Here is a 20,935-nt window from a genome sequence, read left to right as displayed (position 1 = left end):
AAAAAGAAAACTTTACAACTTTGCTCTCTCTTTCTCTGTCTCTTCCTCTCTCTCTCTCTCTCTCTCTCTCACACACACACACATACACCTCATCACCCACACGAACTTAATTGAAATTGAGAATACCGTCATGACCAGAGCTGCAGCAGAGGCTGCGCGCTGTTTGTGGCATCGCATCTTAAAGTCAGGCGAGAGGAGGCAAAAGAAGGGATTGAGGAAGGGAGAGAGGCACTGCAGTGAGGACGGAGGGTGGGAGGAACGAAGAGGCAGTGATGGAAATGAAGGAAGGAAGGAAGGGTGGAAGGTACTGTGGCAGGAAAGGATATAAGGATGAAAGGAGAGAGGCACTGGAGTAGGAAGGAACTGTAGCAGAGAAGGATATTGGGAGGATAGGATGAAAGGAAGCATTGAAGAAAGATAGGGAGAAAAGGAGATAGGGAAGGAGAGATAAAAAAATAAGATAATGAAGGAGGGGAAGAGGAAGGGAGGGAGGGGGTTGGAGAGAGGAAGGAATGAATAATGAGAGGGAGAGTTACGCAGCAGTAGAGAATGAGAGAACATAACGTTGGAGGGGAGACAGACAGAGACAGACAGAGACAGAGACAGAGAGAGAGACAGAGACAGAGAGAGACAGAGACAGAGACAGAGAGACAGAGAGAGAGAGAGAGAGAGAGAGAGAGAGAGAGAGAGAGAGAGAGAGAGAGAGAGAGAGAGAGAGAGAGAGAGAGAGAGAGACAGAGACAGAGAGAGACAGAGACAGATACAGAGAGACAGACAAACAAACAGACAGACAGACAGACAGACAGAGAGGAGGAGAAGCAAGACAAAATGTATATGCATTCCCCCTGAGAACATCCTGGAGCAGAAACTAACGTGCTGAGAATATTAACCTGACACCACCAACACTACCACCACCACAACCACCACCACAACCATCACCACTACCCTCTCATCACCACGACGACCACAACCACCACCACAACCATCACCACTATCCTCTCACCACCACGACGACCACAACCACCACCACAACCATCACCACTACCCTCTCACCACCACGACCACCACCACCATTTGTCCTGACATTTTACATCAGCCGCTGCCCAACCTTGCTGACGTTGGCTGATGTTGCCCATCACTGGCTGATGCTTACTGATGTTGGTTGAAATTGGCAGCCTTTTGCTGTAGTTGGCTGATGTTGACTGTCAGTGGTTAGTTAACTGATGATGTCTCTCACTGCCTGTCGTTGGCTGATGTCTCTCACTGCCTGTCGTTGGCTGTCTCTCACTGCCTGTCGTTGGCTGATGTCTCTCACTGCCTGTCGTTGGCTGTCTCTCACTGCCTGTCGTTGGCTGATGTCTCTCACTGCCTGTCGTTGGCTGATGTCTCTCACTGCCTGTCGTTGGCTGATGTCTCTCACTGCCTGTCGTTGGCTGGTGTCTCTCATTGCCTGTCGTTGGCTGATGTCTGTCACTGCCTGTCGTTGGCTGGTGTCTCTCACTGCCTGTCGTTGGCTGATGTCTCTCACTGCCTGTCGTTGGCTGATGTCTCTCACTGCCTGTCGTTGGCTGGTGTCTCACTGCCTGTCGTTGGCTGGTGTCTCACTGCCTGTCGTTGGCTGATGTCTCTCACTACCTGTCGTTGGCTGATGTCTGTCACTGCCTGTCGTTGGCTGGTGTCTCTCACTGCATGTTGTTGGCTGGTGTCTCTCACTGCCTGTCGTTGGCTGGTGTCTCTCACTGCATGTTATTGGCTGGTGTCTCTCACTGCATGTTGTTGGCTGGTGTCTCTCACTGCATGTTATTGGCTGGTGTCTCTCACTGCATGTTATTGGCTGGTGTCTCTCACTGCATGTTGTTGGCTGGTGTCTCTCACTGCATGTTGTTGGCTGGTGTCTCTCACTGCATGTTATTGGCTGGTGTCTCTCACTGCCTGTCGTTGGCTGGTGTCTCTCACTGCCTGTCGTTGGCTGGTGTCTCTCACTGCCTGTCGTTGGCTGGTGTCTCTCACTGCATGTTATTGGCTGGTGTCTCTCACTGCATGTTGTTGGCTGGTGTCTCTCACTGCATGTTGTTGGCTGGTGTCTCTCACTGCATGTTATTGGCTGGTGTCTCTCACTGCATGTTGTTGGCTGGTGTCTCTCACTGCCTGTCGTTGGCTGGTGTCTCTCACTGCATGTTATTGGCTGGTGTCTCTCACTGCATGTTGTTGGCTGGTGTCTCTCACTGCCTGTTATTGGCTGGTATCTCTCACTGCCTGTTATTGGCTGGTGTCTCTCACTGCATGTTGTTGGCTGGTGTCTCTCACTGCCTGTTATTGGCTGGTGTCTCTCACTGCCTGTTATTGGCTGGTATCTCTCACTGCCTGTTATTGGCTGGTATCTCTCACTGCATGTTATTGGCTGGTGTCTCTCACTGCCTGTTATTGGCTGGTATCTCTCACTGCATGTTATTGGCTGGTGTCTCTCACTGCATGTTGTTGGCTGGTGTCTCTCACTGCATGTTGTTGGCTGGTGTCTCTCACTGCATGTTATTGGCTGGTGTCTCTCACTGCATGTTATTGGCTGGTGTCTCTCACTGCATGTTATTGGCTGGTGTCTCTCACTGCATGTTGTTGGCTGGTGTCTCTCACTGCATGTTATTGGCTGGTGTCTCTCACTGCCTGTCGTTGGTTGGTGTCTCTCACTGCATGTTATTGGCTGGTGTCTCTCACTGCATGTTGTTGGCTGGTGTCTCTCACTGCATGTTATTGGCTGGTGTCTCTCACTGCCTGTCGTTGGCTGGTGTCTCTCACTGCATGTTATTGGCTGGTGTCTCTCACTGCATGTTGTTGGCTGGTGTCTCTCACTGCATGTTATTGGCTGGTGTCTCTCACTGCATGTAGTTGGCTGGTGTCTCTCACTGCATGTAGTTGGCTGGTGTCTCTCACTGCATGTTGTTGGCTGGTGTCTCTCACTGCCTGTTATTGGCTGGTGTCTCTCACTGCCTGTTATTGGCTGGTGTCTCTCACTGCATGTTGTTGGCTGGTGTCTCTCACTGCATGTTATTGGCTGGTGTCTCTCACTGCATGTTGTTGGCTGGTGTCTCTCACTGCATGTTATTGGCTGGTGTCTCTCACTGCATGTTGTTGGCTGGTGTCTCTCACTGCATGTTGTTGGCTGGTGTCTCTCACTGCATGTTATTGGCTGGTGTCTCTCACTGCATGTTATTGGCTGGTGTCTCTCACTGCATGTTATTGGCTGGTGTCTCTCACTGCATGTTGTTGGCTGGTGTCTCTCACTGCCTGTCGTTGGCTGGTGTCTCTCACTGCATGTTATTGGCTGGTGTCTCTCACTGCATGTTGTTGGCTGGTGTCTCTCACTGCATGTTATTGGCTGGTGTCTCTCACTGCCTGTTATTGGCTGGTATCTCTCACTGCATGTTATTGGCTGGTGTCTCTCACTGCCTGTTATTGGCTGGTATCTCTCACTGCCTGTTATTGGCTGGTATCTCTCACTGCCTGTTATTGGCTGGTATCTCTCACTGCCTGTTATTGGCTGTCGTTAACTGATGTTGTCTTTTACTGGCTGTCTCTCACTGGTTGTCGTTGAGATTTTTTATCCGTCCGGTAAATATTTTTACATGAATAATTATTTTTAACACTGAGGCAGTCTCTCACCGAGGCAGTCTCTCACCGAGGCAGTCTCTCACCGAGGCAGTCTCTCACCGAGGCAGTCTCTCACCGAGGCAGTCTCTCACCGAGGCAGTCTCTCACCGAGGCAGTCTCTCACCAAGGCAGTCTGTCACCGAGGCAGTCTCTCACCGAGGCAGTCTCTCACCGAGGCAATCTCTCACCGAGGCAGTCTCTCACCAAGGCAGTCTGTCACCAAGGCAGTCTGTCACCGAGGCAGTCTCTCACCGAGGCAGTCTCTCACCGAGGCAGTCTCTCACCGAGGCAGTCTCTCACCGAGGCAGTGTCTCACCGAGACAGTCTCTCACCGAGGCAGTCTCTCACCGAGGCAGTCTCTCACTGAGGCAGTCTCTCACTGAGGCAGTCTCTCACTGAGGCAGTCTCTCACTGAGGCAGTCCCTCACCGAGGCAGTCTCTCACTGAGGCAGTCTCTCACCGAGGCAGTCTCTCACCGAGGCAGTCTCTCACTGAGGCAGTCTCTCACCGAGGCAGTCTCTCACTGAGGCAGTCTCTCACTGAGGCAGTCTCTCACTGAGGCAGTCTCTCACTGAGGCAGTCCCTCACCGAGGCAGTCTCTCACTGAGGCAGTCTCTCACCGAGGCAGTCTCTCACCGAGGCAGTGTCTCACCGAGACAGTCTCTCACCGAGGCAGTCTCTCACTGAGGCAGTCTCTCACCAAGGCAGTCTCTCACTGAGGCAGTCTCTCACCGAGGCAGTGTCTCACCGAGACAGTCTCTCACCGAGGCAGTCTCTCACCGAGGCAGTCTCTCACCGAGGCAGTCTCTCACCGAGGCAGTCTCTCACTGAGGCAGTCTCTCACCGAGGCAGTCTCTCACGGAGGCAGTCTCTCACCGAGGCAGTCTCTCACCAAGGCAGTCTGTCACCGAGGCAATCTCTCACCGAGGCAGTGTCTCACCGAGACAGTCTCTCACCGAGGCAGTCTCTCACCGAGGCAGTCTCTCACTGAGGCAGTCTCTCACTGAGGCAGTCTCTCACTGAGGCAGTCTCTCACTGAGGCAGTCCCTCACCGAGGCAGTCTCTCACCGAGGCAGTCTCTCACCGAGGCAGTCTCTCACTGAGGCAGTCTCTCACCGAGGCAGTCTCTCACTGAGGCAGTCTCTCACCGAGGCAGTCTCTCACCTAGGCAGTCTCTCACCTAGGCAGTCTCTCACCAAGGCAGTCTCTCACCAAGGCAGTCTCTCACTGAGGCAGTCTCTCACCAAGGCAGTCTCTCACCAAGGCAGTCTCTCACCGAGGCAGTCTCTCACTGAGGCAGTCTCTCACCGAGGCAGTCTCTCACTGAGGCAGTCTCTCACCGAGGCAGTCTCTCACCAAGGCAGTCTCTCACCTAGGCAGTCTCTCACCAAGGCAGTCTCTCACCAAGGCAGTCTCTCACTGAGGCAGTCTCTCACCAAGGCAGTCTCTCACCAAGGCAGTCTCTCACTGAGGCAGTCTCTCACCAAGGCAGTCTCTCACCAAGGCAGTCTCTCACCAAGGCAGTCTCTCACTGAGGCAGTCTCTCACCGAGGCAGTCTCTCACCGAGGCAGTCTCTCACTGAGTCAGTCTCTCACCGAGGCAGTCTCTCACCGAGGCAGTGACTTGTCGGATGAAAACACTTTCACTCTCACACATTCAATCAACAGCATTAACAACGAAAATAATATTCATTTGGTTAGTTTGGTTTGAAGCCTGTCCACTACACGAGGGTCATTAGGGGTGCATGAACTCTGGTGGAGTACAGGTTACATGAAGCCTCAGTGACCCTCGTGTAGTCGGTAGGGTTTAAACCTACTAAACAAATCAACTATATGGATCCCATATTCCTTCCGCCTAAATTTACAAACGGAGTAAAGGTATTCGTGCCATTGCGTGATTTCACAGAGTTCCAGACCCGTCAATGGTTCCTTCACTTTTTCCAGATCAACAAGAGGATCCCACATCCGTGTCATTGCGTGATCTCACAGCGTTCCAGATCCTTCAATGGTTCTGTCACTTTTGCCAGATCAACAGAAGAATCCCGTATCCCTGCCAGTGCGTGATCTTTTAGCTTTCCAGATCCGTCAATGGTTCTGCCACCATTTCCAGATCAACAAAAGAATCCCGTATACATGCCATTGCTTGATCTCACAGCTTTCCAGACCCGTCAGTGGTTCTATCACCTTTTCCAGATCAACAAAAGGATCCCACATCTCTTCAACTCTCAGATCTCTCGCCTTTAGTGACTAACAAATGGACCGCTGCGCTTTTCCAGGCCAATGGCTGGAACTCTCGCCTCTCCATAACAACAAATCGATCCCACACGTTTCCAGAATCTCTGCATATTGCAAGCTGGACTCCTTTGGGACCAGGTTTGATGCCCAAAGCTAGACATATGGGGACCACATTTGGGACCACGCTTTATCAGACCAGCGGCTGAGTCCCTCATTTCTGCCGGTCTGTGACCGTGGTCTCTGTTCCTGATGTGTCATCTAACTCACTTTCCAGAACTGTCATGTGGTCTCCAAGCTGCCACGAAATTATATCTCGATTCCCGGCTGGCTGGCTTGCCGGCTGGCTGGCCGGCTGGCTGGCTGGCAGGCTGGCTGGCTGACTGACTGACTGGCTGGCTGGCTGGCTGATTGGCTGGCTGTCTTGGCGGCTGGCTTGCTTGCTTGCTGACTGACTGGCTGGTTGCCTGACTAGATGGAATATTGATTGACTGACTAATCAACTAGTTGATGGAGTAGATAACTATTGTGTGTCTGTTTGACTAGTTGAAATGCTGGCGGACACACACACACACACACACACACACACACGCACACACACACACACACACACACACACACACACACACACACACACACACACACACACACACACACACACACACACACACACACACACACACACACACACACACACACACACACCTTCTCTCTCTCTCTCTCTCTCTCTCTTTGGTTCAACCTACGCTATCCTGACCGACGATAAACTATTCTGACCCAGGTTCATCTCTTCCAACCCACGCTAACCTATCCGAATCTACGCTCTCCTATGGCGACCAAAGGTGACCTAAACACAACAGCTGGTGTTATGGGATGCAGCGCGAGTAGTGGATGCTGTCAGTCTTAAACTTTTCTTGTTTTCTCTTAACAGAATTTTGTTTTCAGGCTGGGATGTGTAAAGTTCGTTTTCGACAATGTCAGTTTAGTTGTATGTCCTGTCAGCATAGTTTTAGGTCTTGTCAGCTTAGTTGTAGGTCCTTTCAGCTTAGTTTTAGATTCTGTCAGCTTAGTTGTAGGTCCTTCCAGCATAGTTGTAGGTCATTCCAGCAAAGTTGTAGGTCCTTCCAGCATAGTTGTAGGTCCTTTCAGCATAGTTATAGGTCCTTCCAGCATAGTTGTAGGTCCTTTCAGCTTAGTTGTAGGTTCGGCCAGCTTAGATGTACGTCCTACCAACTTAGTTATAGCTTCTACCAGCTTAGTTTTAAGTCCTGGTAACTTAGATATATGGTCTTGCCAGCTTTAATAAAAGTTCAGCCAGATTCGTCATACATCATGACACCAGCAATAGTTCATCTTATCTCGGTAATAACTTAGATCAGCTCATTTACAAGTCCCTCCATTATTTTTATATATCCATTATTAACAGCGTTTGATGGGGAGTTTAGAGTGACTATTACCAACATGATAACTGCGACACAGAACTTTCTGGTGACAAGGTCAACTAGATTTGCAATTTGCCATGAAGGGGTTGTTGCTATCTTTTTTTTACTCTGAGATGGTTCTAGAAGTGTAAGCAGAGTTGCAATAATAAACTAGACACACGTGCAACGCTTGGGTATGTTTATTGAGGAAACGTTTCGCCACACAGTGGCTTCATCAGTCCTATAAAAAGAAGAAGATCAGAAGGAGTTTGACGTAATTAGTCCCTCAGCCACTGTGTAGCGACACGTTTCCTCGATAAAGATCCCTAAATGTTGTACATGTGCCTAATTTATCAACCTGTCGGTTCTCTGAACCATTTATCTACATTAGAGTTGCAATACTGTATTTCTGCAGGGTGCTTCTCACTGCATCATCCACAGGGTGCTTTTCACCCCCCTGTCATGGGATGCCTTTCTCACAAAACGGTTTGCAAAGGGATCCTTTGCAATAAATCTGATATTCCCTTTTTATCTGCTTTTATGAAAAAAACCCTGAGTGTTTGACTTTGCACAAGTAGCCATCTTTTGTATTTAGCATTAATCTTCTCTATATCGCCGTTGTCTCTTCAATGTAGCGACCCGAAAGCTTTATCAACGTCTTCATTTATATTTTATTTGCTGTCCAGTGTTTAGTTAAGTACAAACAATAAAATATAACTTTAAAACTGGAAGAGTATGCAAAAATATACGGGTAAATAGACCTCTGGGGAATTTAAAAAGCCCTACTAAGTCATGATTCCTTCTTATATGTTTTTTTTTTTCAGCACCGGACGTGATCAATGCTATCCGGTGGTCGGGGCGTCTCGACAGAACCTTCAAGTCGAATTATGAACTGGATCCTACACTCTCGTGGCAGTACTTCGGCTCCTCTACTGGCTTCCTCAGGCAGTACCCTGGTGAGTGCCACGATGCCTGGGGGTAGCTTTTGGGACATTCGTATTAAGATAAGTGGTAAGTTGCTTGCAGAGAGAGAGAGAGAGAGAGAGAGAGAGAGAGAGAGAGAGAGAGAGAGAGAGACGGTAAGAGATCCCCTGAGATGACTCATGAAATCGTAATATTTAGATGTTTTACTTGCTGGTTACTCTGTTAGCGATTTCTCTGACCGCTGTATAAAAGATTAAGGGAACAAGAACGGTCTCAGACCAAAACAAAACCGTTGAAACCATATGTGTGTGTGTGTGTGTACTTAACTATTTGTGGTTGCAGGTGTCGATTCACAGTTCCTAGCACCGTCTCTGCGTTGATCGCTACTAAGTCCACTCTCTCCCTGCACCAAGAGCTTTATCGTGTGTGTGTGTGTGTGTGTGTGTGTGTGTGTGTGTGTGTGTGTGTGTGTGTGTGTGTGTGTGTGTGTGTGTGTGTGTGTGTGTGTGTGTGTGTGTGTGTGTGTGTGTGTGTGTGTGTGTGTGTGTGTGTGTGTGTGTGTGTGTGTGTGTGTGTGTGTGTGTGTGTGTGTGTAAAATAGAAAGGATGACAGATTGACAAACATGGAAGGAAAACGTAACCAGCAGATGGGAGACTGATCAAATATCTGTGTCAGTTCCCTGAACACAAAACCTCACGTAAAGATTGACACACAATGACGAAGGTTCTCCCTGCTGCACTTTCCTCATTATTCGTCCCCTTACATTCTCCCTCTCTCTTTTTCTCTTTTAACTTCTCTCCCTCCCTTTCTCCCTCTCTCTCTCTGACCCTCTCTCTCTCTCTCTCCTAACCTTTCCTTCACTTTCTCCCTCTTTTCTCTTCGCTTTTTTTACCTTTCTCTCTCTTTATGTAGTTATCTTACTGTTAATGTGATCGACGTTTAAATACAATGTCTGCTGAGGAAAATCTAAAGTTTATTATAAAAATAAGAATATTTATGAGCAACCGAAAGTTGGAGAACTAAATTACTCTTGTGAAAGAACAAGCAAACTCTCACATGTAATACAATACAAAAAGAAAATAATAATAAACAAAAAACAGTAATTAATCCCTAAAATATCACGAAATAGTCAAGAAGCAATGAAAATATAAAAAAAAAAATATTTACGCTAATGGTATACAGTAGGAAGGAAGACATTTCCAACACTTCGATGTCTTTTGTGAAGACTTGTTAAGGAAAGGAGTTATTGGGCCTTTATTGGAAGGCGTCTGCAGACTGATTCGTAGCAAAAAAAGAAATGGTTTCTTTCTCATCCTCCTGTTTTCGCAATGGAAAACGATACCGGCAGATCCAGGCGATAGGTAAGGGCCAAAAAGTATCGCATTAAAACCTTAGCAAAACTGTGTCAGCTGAAGCATTCGCCGCCCTCAAGCCTCGGAAGGGGAGTTCCTGTCTGCTGGTGACGGAGGCTTGACCTTAGGATTTAGAACTACCCTTCCACTTCTTAGGATCAAAATTGACTGCCTCGCACTCCACAGCTCCCGTATGATCCTTATGGATTCAGCTGTTGTTGATTTATTAGTCAGGAAAGAAGGCACGTGTTTCCCGACAAGGGTCTTACTTATAAAGATGATCTATTGTACAAGAAGTGATTGTTTGTTTGTGTCGTTATTCGTCAGGAAACAGGACCAGTGGACTTATTTAGTGTTTTCAAAGGAACACATACATGAATAACATGCCCATAGGAAAGAGAAGCTTATGACGACGTTTCGGCCCGATCTGGACCATACACAAGTGTGTCATGTAAACGGTGCAAGTCGGACCGAAGCGTCGTCGTAACCTTTTCTCTCCTACGTGCGGGTTGTTTGTGTATTGTTTGTCACGGTATTGTGCTCTTTTTGTTCTAAATAAATACATGTTGAGTAACAATCGCCTCCCCAAGAAAAATCAATGCAACGTAGGCTGGAATATTGCTGCACTCTAACAGCACCTTTCAAGGCAGGTGAAATTGCCGACCTAGAAAATGTACAGAGAACTTTCACGGCGCGCATAACGGAGATAAAACACCTCAATTACTGGGAGCGCTTGAGGTTTCTAAACCTGTATTCCCTGGAACGCAGGAGGGAGAGATACATGATTATATACACCTGGAAAATCCTAGAGGGACTAGTACCGAACTTGCACACGAAAATCACTCACTACGAAAGCAAAAGACTTGGCAGACGATGCACCATCCCCCAATAGGGGTGTCACTAGCACGTTAAGAGACCATACAATAAGTGTCAGGGGCCCGAGACTGTTCAACTGCCTCCCAGCACACATAAGGGGGATTACCAACAGACCCCTGGCAGTCTTCAAGCTGGCACTGGACAAGCACCTAAAGTCAGTTCCTGATCAGCCGGGCTGTGGCTCGTACGTTGGTTTGCGTGCAGCCAGCAGCAACAGCCTGGTTGATCAGGCGCTGATCCACCAGGAGGCCTGGTCACAGACCGGGCCGCGGGGGCGTTGACCCCCGAAACTCTCTCCAGGTAAACTCCAGGTATTACCTAAATTTTAGCAACGTTAAGTTAGACTGCCATGTTATTTTGATTGCAAAATATAAAGGAAAGTGTAAATCAAAGCCATTTATCACAGTGATTTAGAATCGAGTCAGGGATTTCTCCATAGAGACTCGTGATTGTGGTCGCAGTTACTGGCCATCACCACCCTGCCCAGGATTCTGCTTGGAGAAATCTTGTGACACTTGTGCGCCCGTGGGTTCGAATTCCGATCACCCCTTTGATTTAGCACATTCGTTCATTACTAATTTTCAGTACATGTGTTTTCGCACGATTTTAACTAATATATACTTGTATAATATATCAATCCTGTGTAATGGAAACATAGCTATATTTTGTTCCCAATCTTCAGCTATTATATAGAATGGTGTAGCAGCACTCTATGGTGGCTCCCAATACACAACAATGCACCGCTGATGTATCCATTTTTTTTTTGTTTAAAATTCTGATTTCTAGACTCTAAGCGAGAAACTGTTCAATCAGCCACACACTCTTCGATACCACACTCCTCCCCACATTTTGTTAACTACACACTGTCCCACAAACTACTCACAGTCCCCATTCTATCCCACAGACCACTCACAGTCCCCACTCTCTCCCACAGACCACTCACAGTCCGAACTCTCTCCCACAGACCACTCACAGTCCCCACTCTCTCCCACAGACCACTCACAGTCCCCATTCTATTCCACAGACCACTCACAGTCCCCACTCTCTCCCACAGACCACTCACAGTCCCCACTCTCTCCCACAGACCACTCACAGTCCCCACTCTCTCCCGCACAGCGTCTTCCTGGGTGATGGACGAGAAGGATCCTGACCTCTACGATGCTCGCCTCCGCTCCTGGTACATCGAGGCGGCCAACAGCCCTAAGGACATGATTATTCTTCTCGATGTGTCAGGTGGGTTGTTGATCTCTCTCTCTCCCTCTCTCTCTCTCTCTCTCTCTCTCTCTCTCTCTCTCTCTCTCTCTCTCTCTCTCTCTCTCTCTCTCTCTCTCTCTCTCTCTCTCGCTCCCTCTCTCTTTCTCTGTCTCTCTTAACACACAAGGTTTCACAAGGTTAAGTAAAGGATTCCAAACTTTATTTAAAAACTAAGACTCTCTCATATGCTTTTATATTCTTGACTCATATTACGTAGATAATACACGATTATCTTTTATAGATTAAAGTAGATATTTCTATTCATCAGACAGCCACGGAGTAGACTTGCAAGTCTTCTACTGTTTGACTTTGCCTTGTACTTCCGTGTATTCACTCGACTCCCACCCCACACAGGCTCCATGACAGGACTGCGTCGGGAGATCGCCAAGCATGTGGTGTTGAACATCTTGGAGACACTGAACGAGAACGACTTCGTCAACGTCTTCAATTTCAGCGTGGAGACCCTGGAGCTGGTGCCTTGCTTCAGAGACACTCTGGTCCAGGTGAGTGTGTGTGTGTGTGTGTGTGTGTGTGTGTGTGTGTGTGTGTGTGTGTGTGTGTGTGTGTGTGTGTGTGTGTGTGTGTGTGTGTGTGTGTGTGTGAGTGTGTTTGTGACCGCCAGGTCCACCTTTCCTAACTCTGAGTCTGCTCTACCCACCTTTTCAGTCCCTACAGTATTTTGATAAATTAGACACACGTGCAACACTTTGGTATCATTATTGTGGAGACGTCCAGTACAAAGAAGAATAGTATTTTCTAGTTATCATGTCATTATGGCCCTTTTGCAGTTTAATACCATCAGGTTTAATTATTTTAGTCTTTCCTCATAATTCTTACCCCTGAGTTCTGGGATTAGTCTCTTTGCAAACTACTGCACTTTTTCTGGTGTCTTGACCTGCTTCATCAGGTGTAGGTTTTGTATTGGCGCTGCTTACTTCTAGGTTTGCTTGACATATGCCATACATAGTGTTGTGAAGGATTCCTTGTTGAGATTCCTGAAGGATAATCTTAGATTTCCCAGAACGGCATTTGCTGTTGAGGTTATTCAGTTGATGTGCGCCTCAGGTGATATGCTCGGTAGTATGCTCACCTCCGAGATCCTTCTCCTTAAGTGAGGTTTGCAGTCTTTGTCCCCTGAGCCTGTACTCCAATTCTTGTTTTCTATGATCATTCTGATTTTCATACCTTTGCATAAGCTGGGGTTAAATTATTGTTGCCACTTTTCAGACTAGTCCTGTAGCTTGTCCAGGTCCATTTGTGGTCTTCCGTCGTCCTCTTCTGTTCGTATTCTGTTTTTTGATTTCACATCTGCGAACATGGATACCCATGACTCTATTTCCGTCAGAAGAAATAGTACGCGTCCCAGCACTGACCCTTGTGGAACCGCACTCATCACATCCATTCCGACATTTCACAGACAACTCGTTTCCTTCATTGTAGTTCCCTTTCAGCTAGTTATTCCTGCCTGTTTCTCTAGCTGTTGTCCCCAGTCTTCTGTGCAATACTGCGTTAAGTTTCCATCTATAGATCAATAAAATGCAGTTCATTCTTTCTCTTCTTTCTGTTTCCACTCTTCTGCGACCTTTTCAGAGAGCTAAAGCAGGTTTGTGAGGAGGAATTTACCATATCTGAAACCGTTCCTTTAGCATCATAGGTCATATTTTCTGGGACTAGTTTCACTGCAAACTCTTGCACCTCAGATTCTTCATATGCTTTTCCAGATGAGGGTTTCATACTGGCGCTGTGGACTCCATGATGAGCCTGACATATACCGTGTATAAAGTCATGATTGACTCCTTGTTGATGATTCTGAAAGTTACTCATAAATGTGTCGGTATCGCGTACGATGTAGCGATTACTCGGTTGAAGCGTGACTCAGGTGAAATGTTCGGAACTATGCTTACCCCGAGGTCCTTATCTTTCAGTGGTTTACAGCTTTTGTATGTGTGTGTGTGTGTGAGTGTGTGTGTGTGTGTGTGTGTGTGTGTGTGTGTGTGTGTGTGTGTGTGTGTGTGTGTGTGTGTGTGTGTGTGTGTGTGTGTGTGTGTGTGTGTGTGTGTGTGTGTGTGTGTGTGTGTGTGTGTATGTGTGGTGTATGTGTGTGTGTCTGTATGTCTGTTTCTGTTAGGTCAACGTCTATGTATTTACCTTATTGTAGTTAAAGAAAAAGAGGCAAAAATCATATTTCATAGCTCCTGGAACCTCCTTTTAATCAACATTTACTAGAACTGTTGCTTTTTTGACTCTCTGGTGATTCCATATACACTCCTGAAACTGTGTATTCCATACACTGCATGGAATTATCTCTTTCCGCTTCCTCCTCCAAATCTTTCAGCATCTTCACTACCCTCAGGCCGATTTTTTTCCCAACAACCTTGTCAATGCACTTGAATCCTGTGTCTATTGATATCAGTTAGCTACATACCTCAATGAGATTTTCCTACTTAACATAAAAATTATACTTATGTCTATATGCAATCATATATATATATAATATAGATTTCTTTAGTTATATTAATATGATATATATATATATATATATATATATATATATATATATATATATATATATATATATATATATATATATATATATATATATATATATATATATATAATTAATTACCCTCTTGGCATTTACCAACAACAGGCTAATCTTGAGAACCTGGGAGAGTTTAAGAAAGCACTTAACTATGGAGAGACCAAAGACATCGCCAACTTCACACAGGCTCTCACACAAGCCTTTGAACTTCTACATCGGGTAAGTAATGACGGTCTTTTGCTGATTTTATATTCTCTGTATCCCCTTCTTTTTCCCGTTCCTTTTGTGCCCCATTCTTGTCACTTTATCTTTGTCATGTCATCTCATCCTTGTCACATCAACCTTATCATCACCTCATCCTATAAATATTATCTCTAGTGTTGATTTATATTTAAAAAAATATGCATAATTTATAACTTATTCATATTCTGAGATTATTTGATATATATATATATATATATATATATATATATATATATATATATATATATATATATATATATATTATATATATATATATGTATATATATATATATATATATATATATATATATATATATATATATATATATATATATATATATATATATATATATATATATATATATCATTCTCAATCATTTACTGAGTTTATATTTTTTCGAGGTTTTTTATAGGGTGAAGGGTATATATGTATTTTTTTCTGCGCAGAGCTTTAAAACTGTAATGGATATTGGTTTTTTTTATGATTTTTCATCAATATTATTCCCTTACGTTCTGTGTTTTGAGAAATAATTTTCTGAATTTGTTTCAGTTACAACTAACAAAGATGAAAGACAAGATTTTCTTGATAGGGAAATAATAAGTTCCAATTTTTGTTAGTTTTGTATCCTTGTTTTTTCACCCGTTTGTCCCTCAGCCAGTTAATAACGTCCTTCACCTACCCACCTAACTACCTGGGTATTTAACACCACTGAATCATTCTGTCTGTTTAACTACACTTGTTTTGATTATCTATCATACCTTACCCTTCATTCACTGTCTCCCTTGTTCACATCCATTTTCTCATTCTCTTCCCTTGCACCTTCCCTCTCATTACAAAATCGTTTACAATCCTTGCCTCAGACATTTAGAATATACACGATAGGTCTTGATCCAGATAGAATTAGATAGTCTTGAGCAGACAGCTGTGTTTTGGACTTGAAAGTTCTCTGCTGTCTGTCAGCTTATACTCCCGTACACCTTTGTACTCTTCTCTCAGCCATCTATGTCACCCTTCACCCACCCTCTCATCCCACGTCCATCTGTTCCCCTCCACCCTCCCTCTTACCTGCACTCACCCTCTCAGATCTCACCCTTAACTCACCCTCTCAAATCTCACCCTCCGCTCACCCTCTTAAATCTCACTCTCCACCCACCCTCTCAAATCTCACCCTCCCCCCACCCGCTCAAATCTCACCCTCCGCTCACCCTCTCAAATCTCACCCTCCGCCTCCCTCCTCAAATCTACCCTCCACCCTCTCAAGTCTCACCCTCCGCTTTCAAACCCTCCACCCACCCTCAAATCTCTCACCCTCTCACCCTCCACCCTCTCAAATCTCACCCTCCACCACCCCTCTCAGATCTCACCCTCCACCCACCCTCTCAGATCTCACCCTTCACCCACCCCTCTCACCCTCTCAAATCTCACCCTCCACCCACCCTCTCAGATCTCACCCTCCACCCACCCCTCTCAAATCTCACCCTCCACCCACCCTCTCAAATCTCACCTCACCTTCCACCCACCCCCTCTCAAATCTCACCCTCCACCCACCCTCTCTCAGATCTCACCTTCCACCCACCCCTCTCAAATCTCACCCTCCACCCACCCTCTCAAATCTCACCTTCCACCCACCCTCTCAGAGTCTCACCCTCCACCCACCCTCTCAGATCTCACCCTCCACCCACCCCTCTCAGATCTCACCCTCCACCCACCCTCTCAGATCTCACCCTCCACCCACCCTCTCAAATCTCACCCTCCGCTCACCCTCTTAAATCTCACTCTCCACCCACCCTCTCAAATCTCACCCTCCACCCACCCTCTCAAATCTCACCCTCCGCTCACCCTCTCAAATCTCACCCTCCGCCCACCCTCTCAAGTCTCACCCTCCACCCACCCCTCTCAAATCTCACCCTCCACCCACCCCTCTCAAATCTCACCCTCCACCCACCCCAGATTTCAAATCTCACCCCTCCACCCACCCTCTCATATCTCACCCTCCACCCACCCTCTCAGATCTCACCCTCCACCCACCCTCTCAAATCTCACCCTCCATCCACCCTCTCAAATCTCACCCTCCACCCACCCCTCTCAAATCTCACCCTCCACCCACCCTTTCAAATCTCACCCTCCACCCACCCCTCTCAAATCTCACCCTCCACCCACCCCTCTCAAATCTCACCCTCCACCCACCCCTCTCAGATCTCACCCTCCACCCACCCTCTCAGATCTCACCCTCCACCCACCCTTTCAAATCTCACCCTCCACCCACCCTCTCAAAATCTCACCCTCCACCCACCCTCTCAAATCTCACCCTCCATCCACCCTCTCAAGTCTCACCCTCCACCCACCCTCTCACCTCTCAATCTCACCCTCCACCCACCCTCTCAAATCTCACCCTCCACCCACCCTCTCAAATCTCACCCTCCACCCACCCCTCTCAAATCTCACCCTCCACCCACCCTCTCAGATCTCACCCTCCACCCACCCCCTCTCAAATCTCACCCTCCACCCACCCCTCTCAAATCTCACCCTCCACCCACCCTCTCAGATCTCACCCACCACCCACCCTCTCAGATCTCACCCTCCACCCACCCTCTCAGATCTCACCTTCCACCCACCCTCTCAAGTCTCACCCTCCACCCACCCTCTCAGATCTCACCCTCCACCCACCCCTCTCAAATCTCACCCTCCACCCACCCCTCTCAAATCTCACCCTCCACCCACCCTCTCAGATCTCACCCCTCCACCCACCCTCTCAGATCTCACCCTCCACCCACCCTCTCAAGACTTAGTCATACCAGACAGATTTCTTTACTTAGTTCCCAATAAGATTAAATGATTTTGAGCCTTTTTGCCACTAGATAAATATTATGAAGCTGCTTCCTCAGTGATTTTTTTTCAATAGTCAATAGAATATAATAATGACTTAGCTATTAGTTTTATCCTACAAATCAGTATTGTGACCTGATTGTTACTCTCTCTCTCTCTTTTATAAATTTTGATATAATTCATATTGTGATGGAATTGTGCATTTTCTTTAATTAAAGAAGCATACAGAATTTGCTAATATATATATATAGATATATATATATATATATATATATATATATATATATATATATATATATATATATATATATATATATATATATATATATATATATATATATATATATATATATATATATATATATATATATATATATATATATATATATATATATATATATATATATATATATATATATATATATGTATGTATAATTTAATGTTTTTACATCTTGGAATACCATCTGTAAGGTCTTGTAAACCAGTAAATATTTTTTACGTAATCATGTGTATTATGTTTGTTGCTTTGCAGTGATAAAGACCCCAAAATGAAAGACCTTGTATGACAGACGTTCGCTCGCTTTGATTTTATGATGTTTTTTTTTTCAGTTTGTTTTTTCTCTAGTTAGTTGGAAGACCTTGGCTGTAGTGTGCTGCGAGAGGTACATTACACCACTAGTCCACTACATTTCGTCAGTGTGCTACACTACTGTCACTGTTACACCAAATAATCACTGTGGCTTCGTTACATATTCTCTAAACCAGACTACAACCATATCACTATGTTACTCTACTATTACTACACTGTCATCTAAACGCCATTGTTTCATCTCTAAATCACACCAAAACTACCATCTCACTGTCGCTACTCCAGGATATCACCTTCATCCCAGCACAACACAATCACATACTACACTGCCATCACCACATCAGTCTACACTCCCATCATATCTCGGCCACTGCCATACTACACCACAAACTATCATCACCATAATGTTTCACACCATCATCACCACCACTCCCACTACCTTCACCACCACCAGACCATCACTACACCCCTCACTATATAAACACACGGGACACACACACAGACACACTACACCACCAAACTCAGGGACACTAATGTCGAGGTCTGGTTGCTCACACATCACAACAAACGACATTTTCTTTTTAACTGTCGCTCTCTTAACTTTTCTGTTGATATTTCTTTCTTTCTTTCTTCTATATATATATATATATATATATATATATATATATATATATATATATATATATATATATATATATATATATATATATATATATATATATATATATATATATTCTCTTCTTTCTTTCCCGTCTCTAATTCTTAATGAAATTAAGGGAGTTCGTAGATCTTGCAAAACTTTACAGTTAACGTTGTCATAAAATAGTAGAACGAATTTTAGCGACAAATCACATTAATTTAAGTAAACACAGAGCCGCTTCCCGGAGGAGAATGGGGGGAAGTGGACAGGAGAGGCATATATACCAACTTTTTTTTTGGGGGGGAGGGGTGAACTCTTCACTTTCCCTTGTTCATTTGTAAACTAGTGAGCTGCTCGTTACTTCTGAAACCAAGCCAGAAGTTACCTTGCAGTGGACATAAGAATTGTTGCATCTTCCCTCGTTTATTCTCCTGTCTTCGCTCTTCCTTCCTCTTAACTCCACTTTTCTTTCATTCACTTTTCCCATTTCACCTCGTTCTTTTTTTTTTTTTACCCACTTAATTCTTCTTTCTCTCTTCCTCCTTTCTCGAAACTCTCAACGACTTGCTTCTCCATCGTCGTGTTGCGAAGAAACAGATTTCCTTATGACTTGTTTACTGAAGATGTCGTAAAAAAAATAGTGAAATATTTAACGACCAACAGTTTCATTTTCTCGAGTTACCCCTGACCATCTCTCTCTCTCTCTCTATCTCTTTCTTTCTTTCTTTTAAGTTCTTAAATTCCATTTTCATTAAAATCTCTTCCTCAAGTACACAGACTGAATATGATTTTTGTAGAGAGTAGCTATGTTCTTTAAGCAGATAGTCTTGACATAGACTGTAAAGTCATCTGCTACCTGCATTTCCCATTTACTCTCTCTCTCTTTCTCTCTCTCTCTCTCTCTCTCTCTCCTTTTCCATGTTTATATACAGTCGAGAGGAGCCTGACTGCTATGCCTTTTGTTAAGTAGATAACTTACTTTTGTTTTTTGACATTTAATCATTATCTTGCTGTTATTCTCACACATCAGTTGTGCTGCGTCTGTGACTCTTAAAACCACTGAATCAAAATTAATATTTATATCTTCGTGATAATAATGCAAAAATAATAATTACAGTCATTATTATTCTGAAACAGGATAACTGATAGTTGAAAGCGGAAGAATTAGACACTTTTGTGGCAACGTTTAGACAAATTAGACACATGTGCAACTCTTGGGTATCTTTATTGAGGAAACGTTTCGCCACACAGTGGCTTCATCAGTCCATACAAAGGAGAATCTTGAAGAACAGGAGGAGAATGAGGTAATCAGTCCCTCAACCTTGAGTCGATGTGGTATTCTATTCAAGATTGATGGACTGACCACATCGACTCAAGGTTGAGGGACTGATTACCTCATTCTCCTCCTGTTCTTCAAGATTCTCCTTTGTATGGACTGATGAAGCCACTGTGTGGCGAAACGTTTCCTCAAAAAAGATACCCAAGAGTTGCACATGTGTCTAATTTATCAACATGTCGGTTCTCTGAACCATTCATCTACAAACGTTTAGACAACAAGTGGTTTCCTCAGTCCGGTATAGAGATGAAATGTGAGGTAATCGGTCCCTCATCCTGAAGTCGGTATGTTCAGTCCAGTTCATCAATCGACTTCAAGTTGAGGGTCTGATTACCCACACTCCTCATCTTCCACCATTCATCTGTATACCGGACTAAGGAAACCACTTGTTGGCGAAATCTTTCCATATGAAAGATTTCAAAATATTGCAAAAGTGTCTAATTTTTCAAATTATCGATTTTGTAAATAATTTGCACCATAGTTGAAAGAGCAAATTTATTTAGTTTATTTGTCTGTATCGGGATAAAACTGCAAGAACATTTGTTAGGTATAACATTTACAACGACAACAGAAACAAGAAAATATATGACAGTCAAACCAACTGATATAGAGATCTCATTTTTTTTTTGTCTTACAAAAGAACGGATCAAAGTGAGTTTCATACTCAAAAAAAAAAAAAAATCTCTGAAATTTTGAGGAATAACATTGGTCTTGGACGACCAGAGAGATGATGATTTTTTTTTTCTTTATTCTCGTGTTTACTTTTTGTTGTGGTGCTCTCGGGCGCTGGTGGGAGCTGGGGGATGCAGGGGAGAGGGTGAGGGAGGACGTCTGCCTCAATCGACAGAAAAAATATAAAATAAACATTGAGCATTCACACTTGCAAAAAACAAACATTCACACTTGCAAAAAAAAAAAAAGCGTCGATCTTTCATCATTGAATCTTTTCCAGCGATGTCTACCCAACTTCCTACCCTCCCTTCTCCCTCTCTCTTTCCCTATCCTTCCCTTACCAGCTTCCTGCCAGCGTCCATTCCCCTCTCCCTCAAAAAA

At 44.9% G+C, this 20,935-nt stretch overlaps 1 protein-coding gene across 30 annotated transcripts in view; it reads left to right on the top strand.

The window, feature by feature from the left end:
• LOC128696894 (voltage-dependent calcium channel subunit alpha-2/delta-3) overlaps positions 1 to 20,935 on the top strand; it is a 346,629-nt gene that overhangs the window by 211,763 nt on the left and 113,931 nt on the right. For all 30 annotated transcript variants that reach the window (XM_070096124.1, XM_070096153.1, XM_070096134.1 and 27 more), the window contains 4 exons: positions 8,123 to 8,254; positions 11,568 to 11,684; positions 12,060 to 12,208; positions 14,356 to 14,466. In XM_070096124.1, the coding sequence (XP_069952225.1) occupies positions 8,123 to 8,254; positions 11,568 to 11,684; positions 12,060 to 12,208; positions 14,356 to 14,466 (509 nt within the window). The remainder of the gene's footprint in view (positions 1 to 8,122; positions 8,255 to 11,567; positions 11,685 to 12,059; positions 12,209 to 14,355; positions 14,467 to 20,935) is intronic.

This window comes from Cherax quadricarinatus, chromosome 52, assembly GCF_038502225.1.
Source record: "Cherax quadricarinatus isolate ZL_2023a chromosome 52, ASM3850222v1, whole genome shotgun sequence".
Classification (NCBI taxonomy): Eukaryota; Metazoa; Arthropoda; class Malacostraca; order Decapoda; family Parastacidae; genus Cherax; species Cherax quadricarinatus.
The sequence above is the reverse complement of the archived record's forward strand: the minus strand, read 5'-3'. Positions and strand labels throughout refer to the sequence as shown.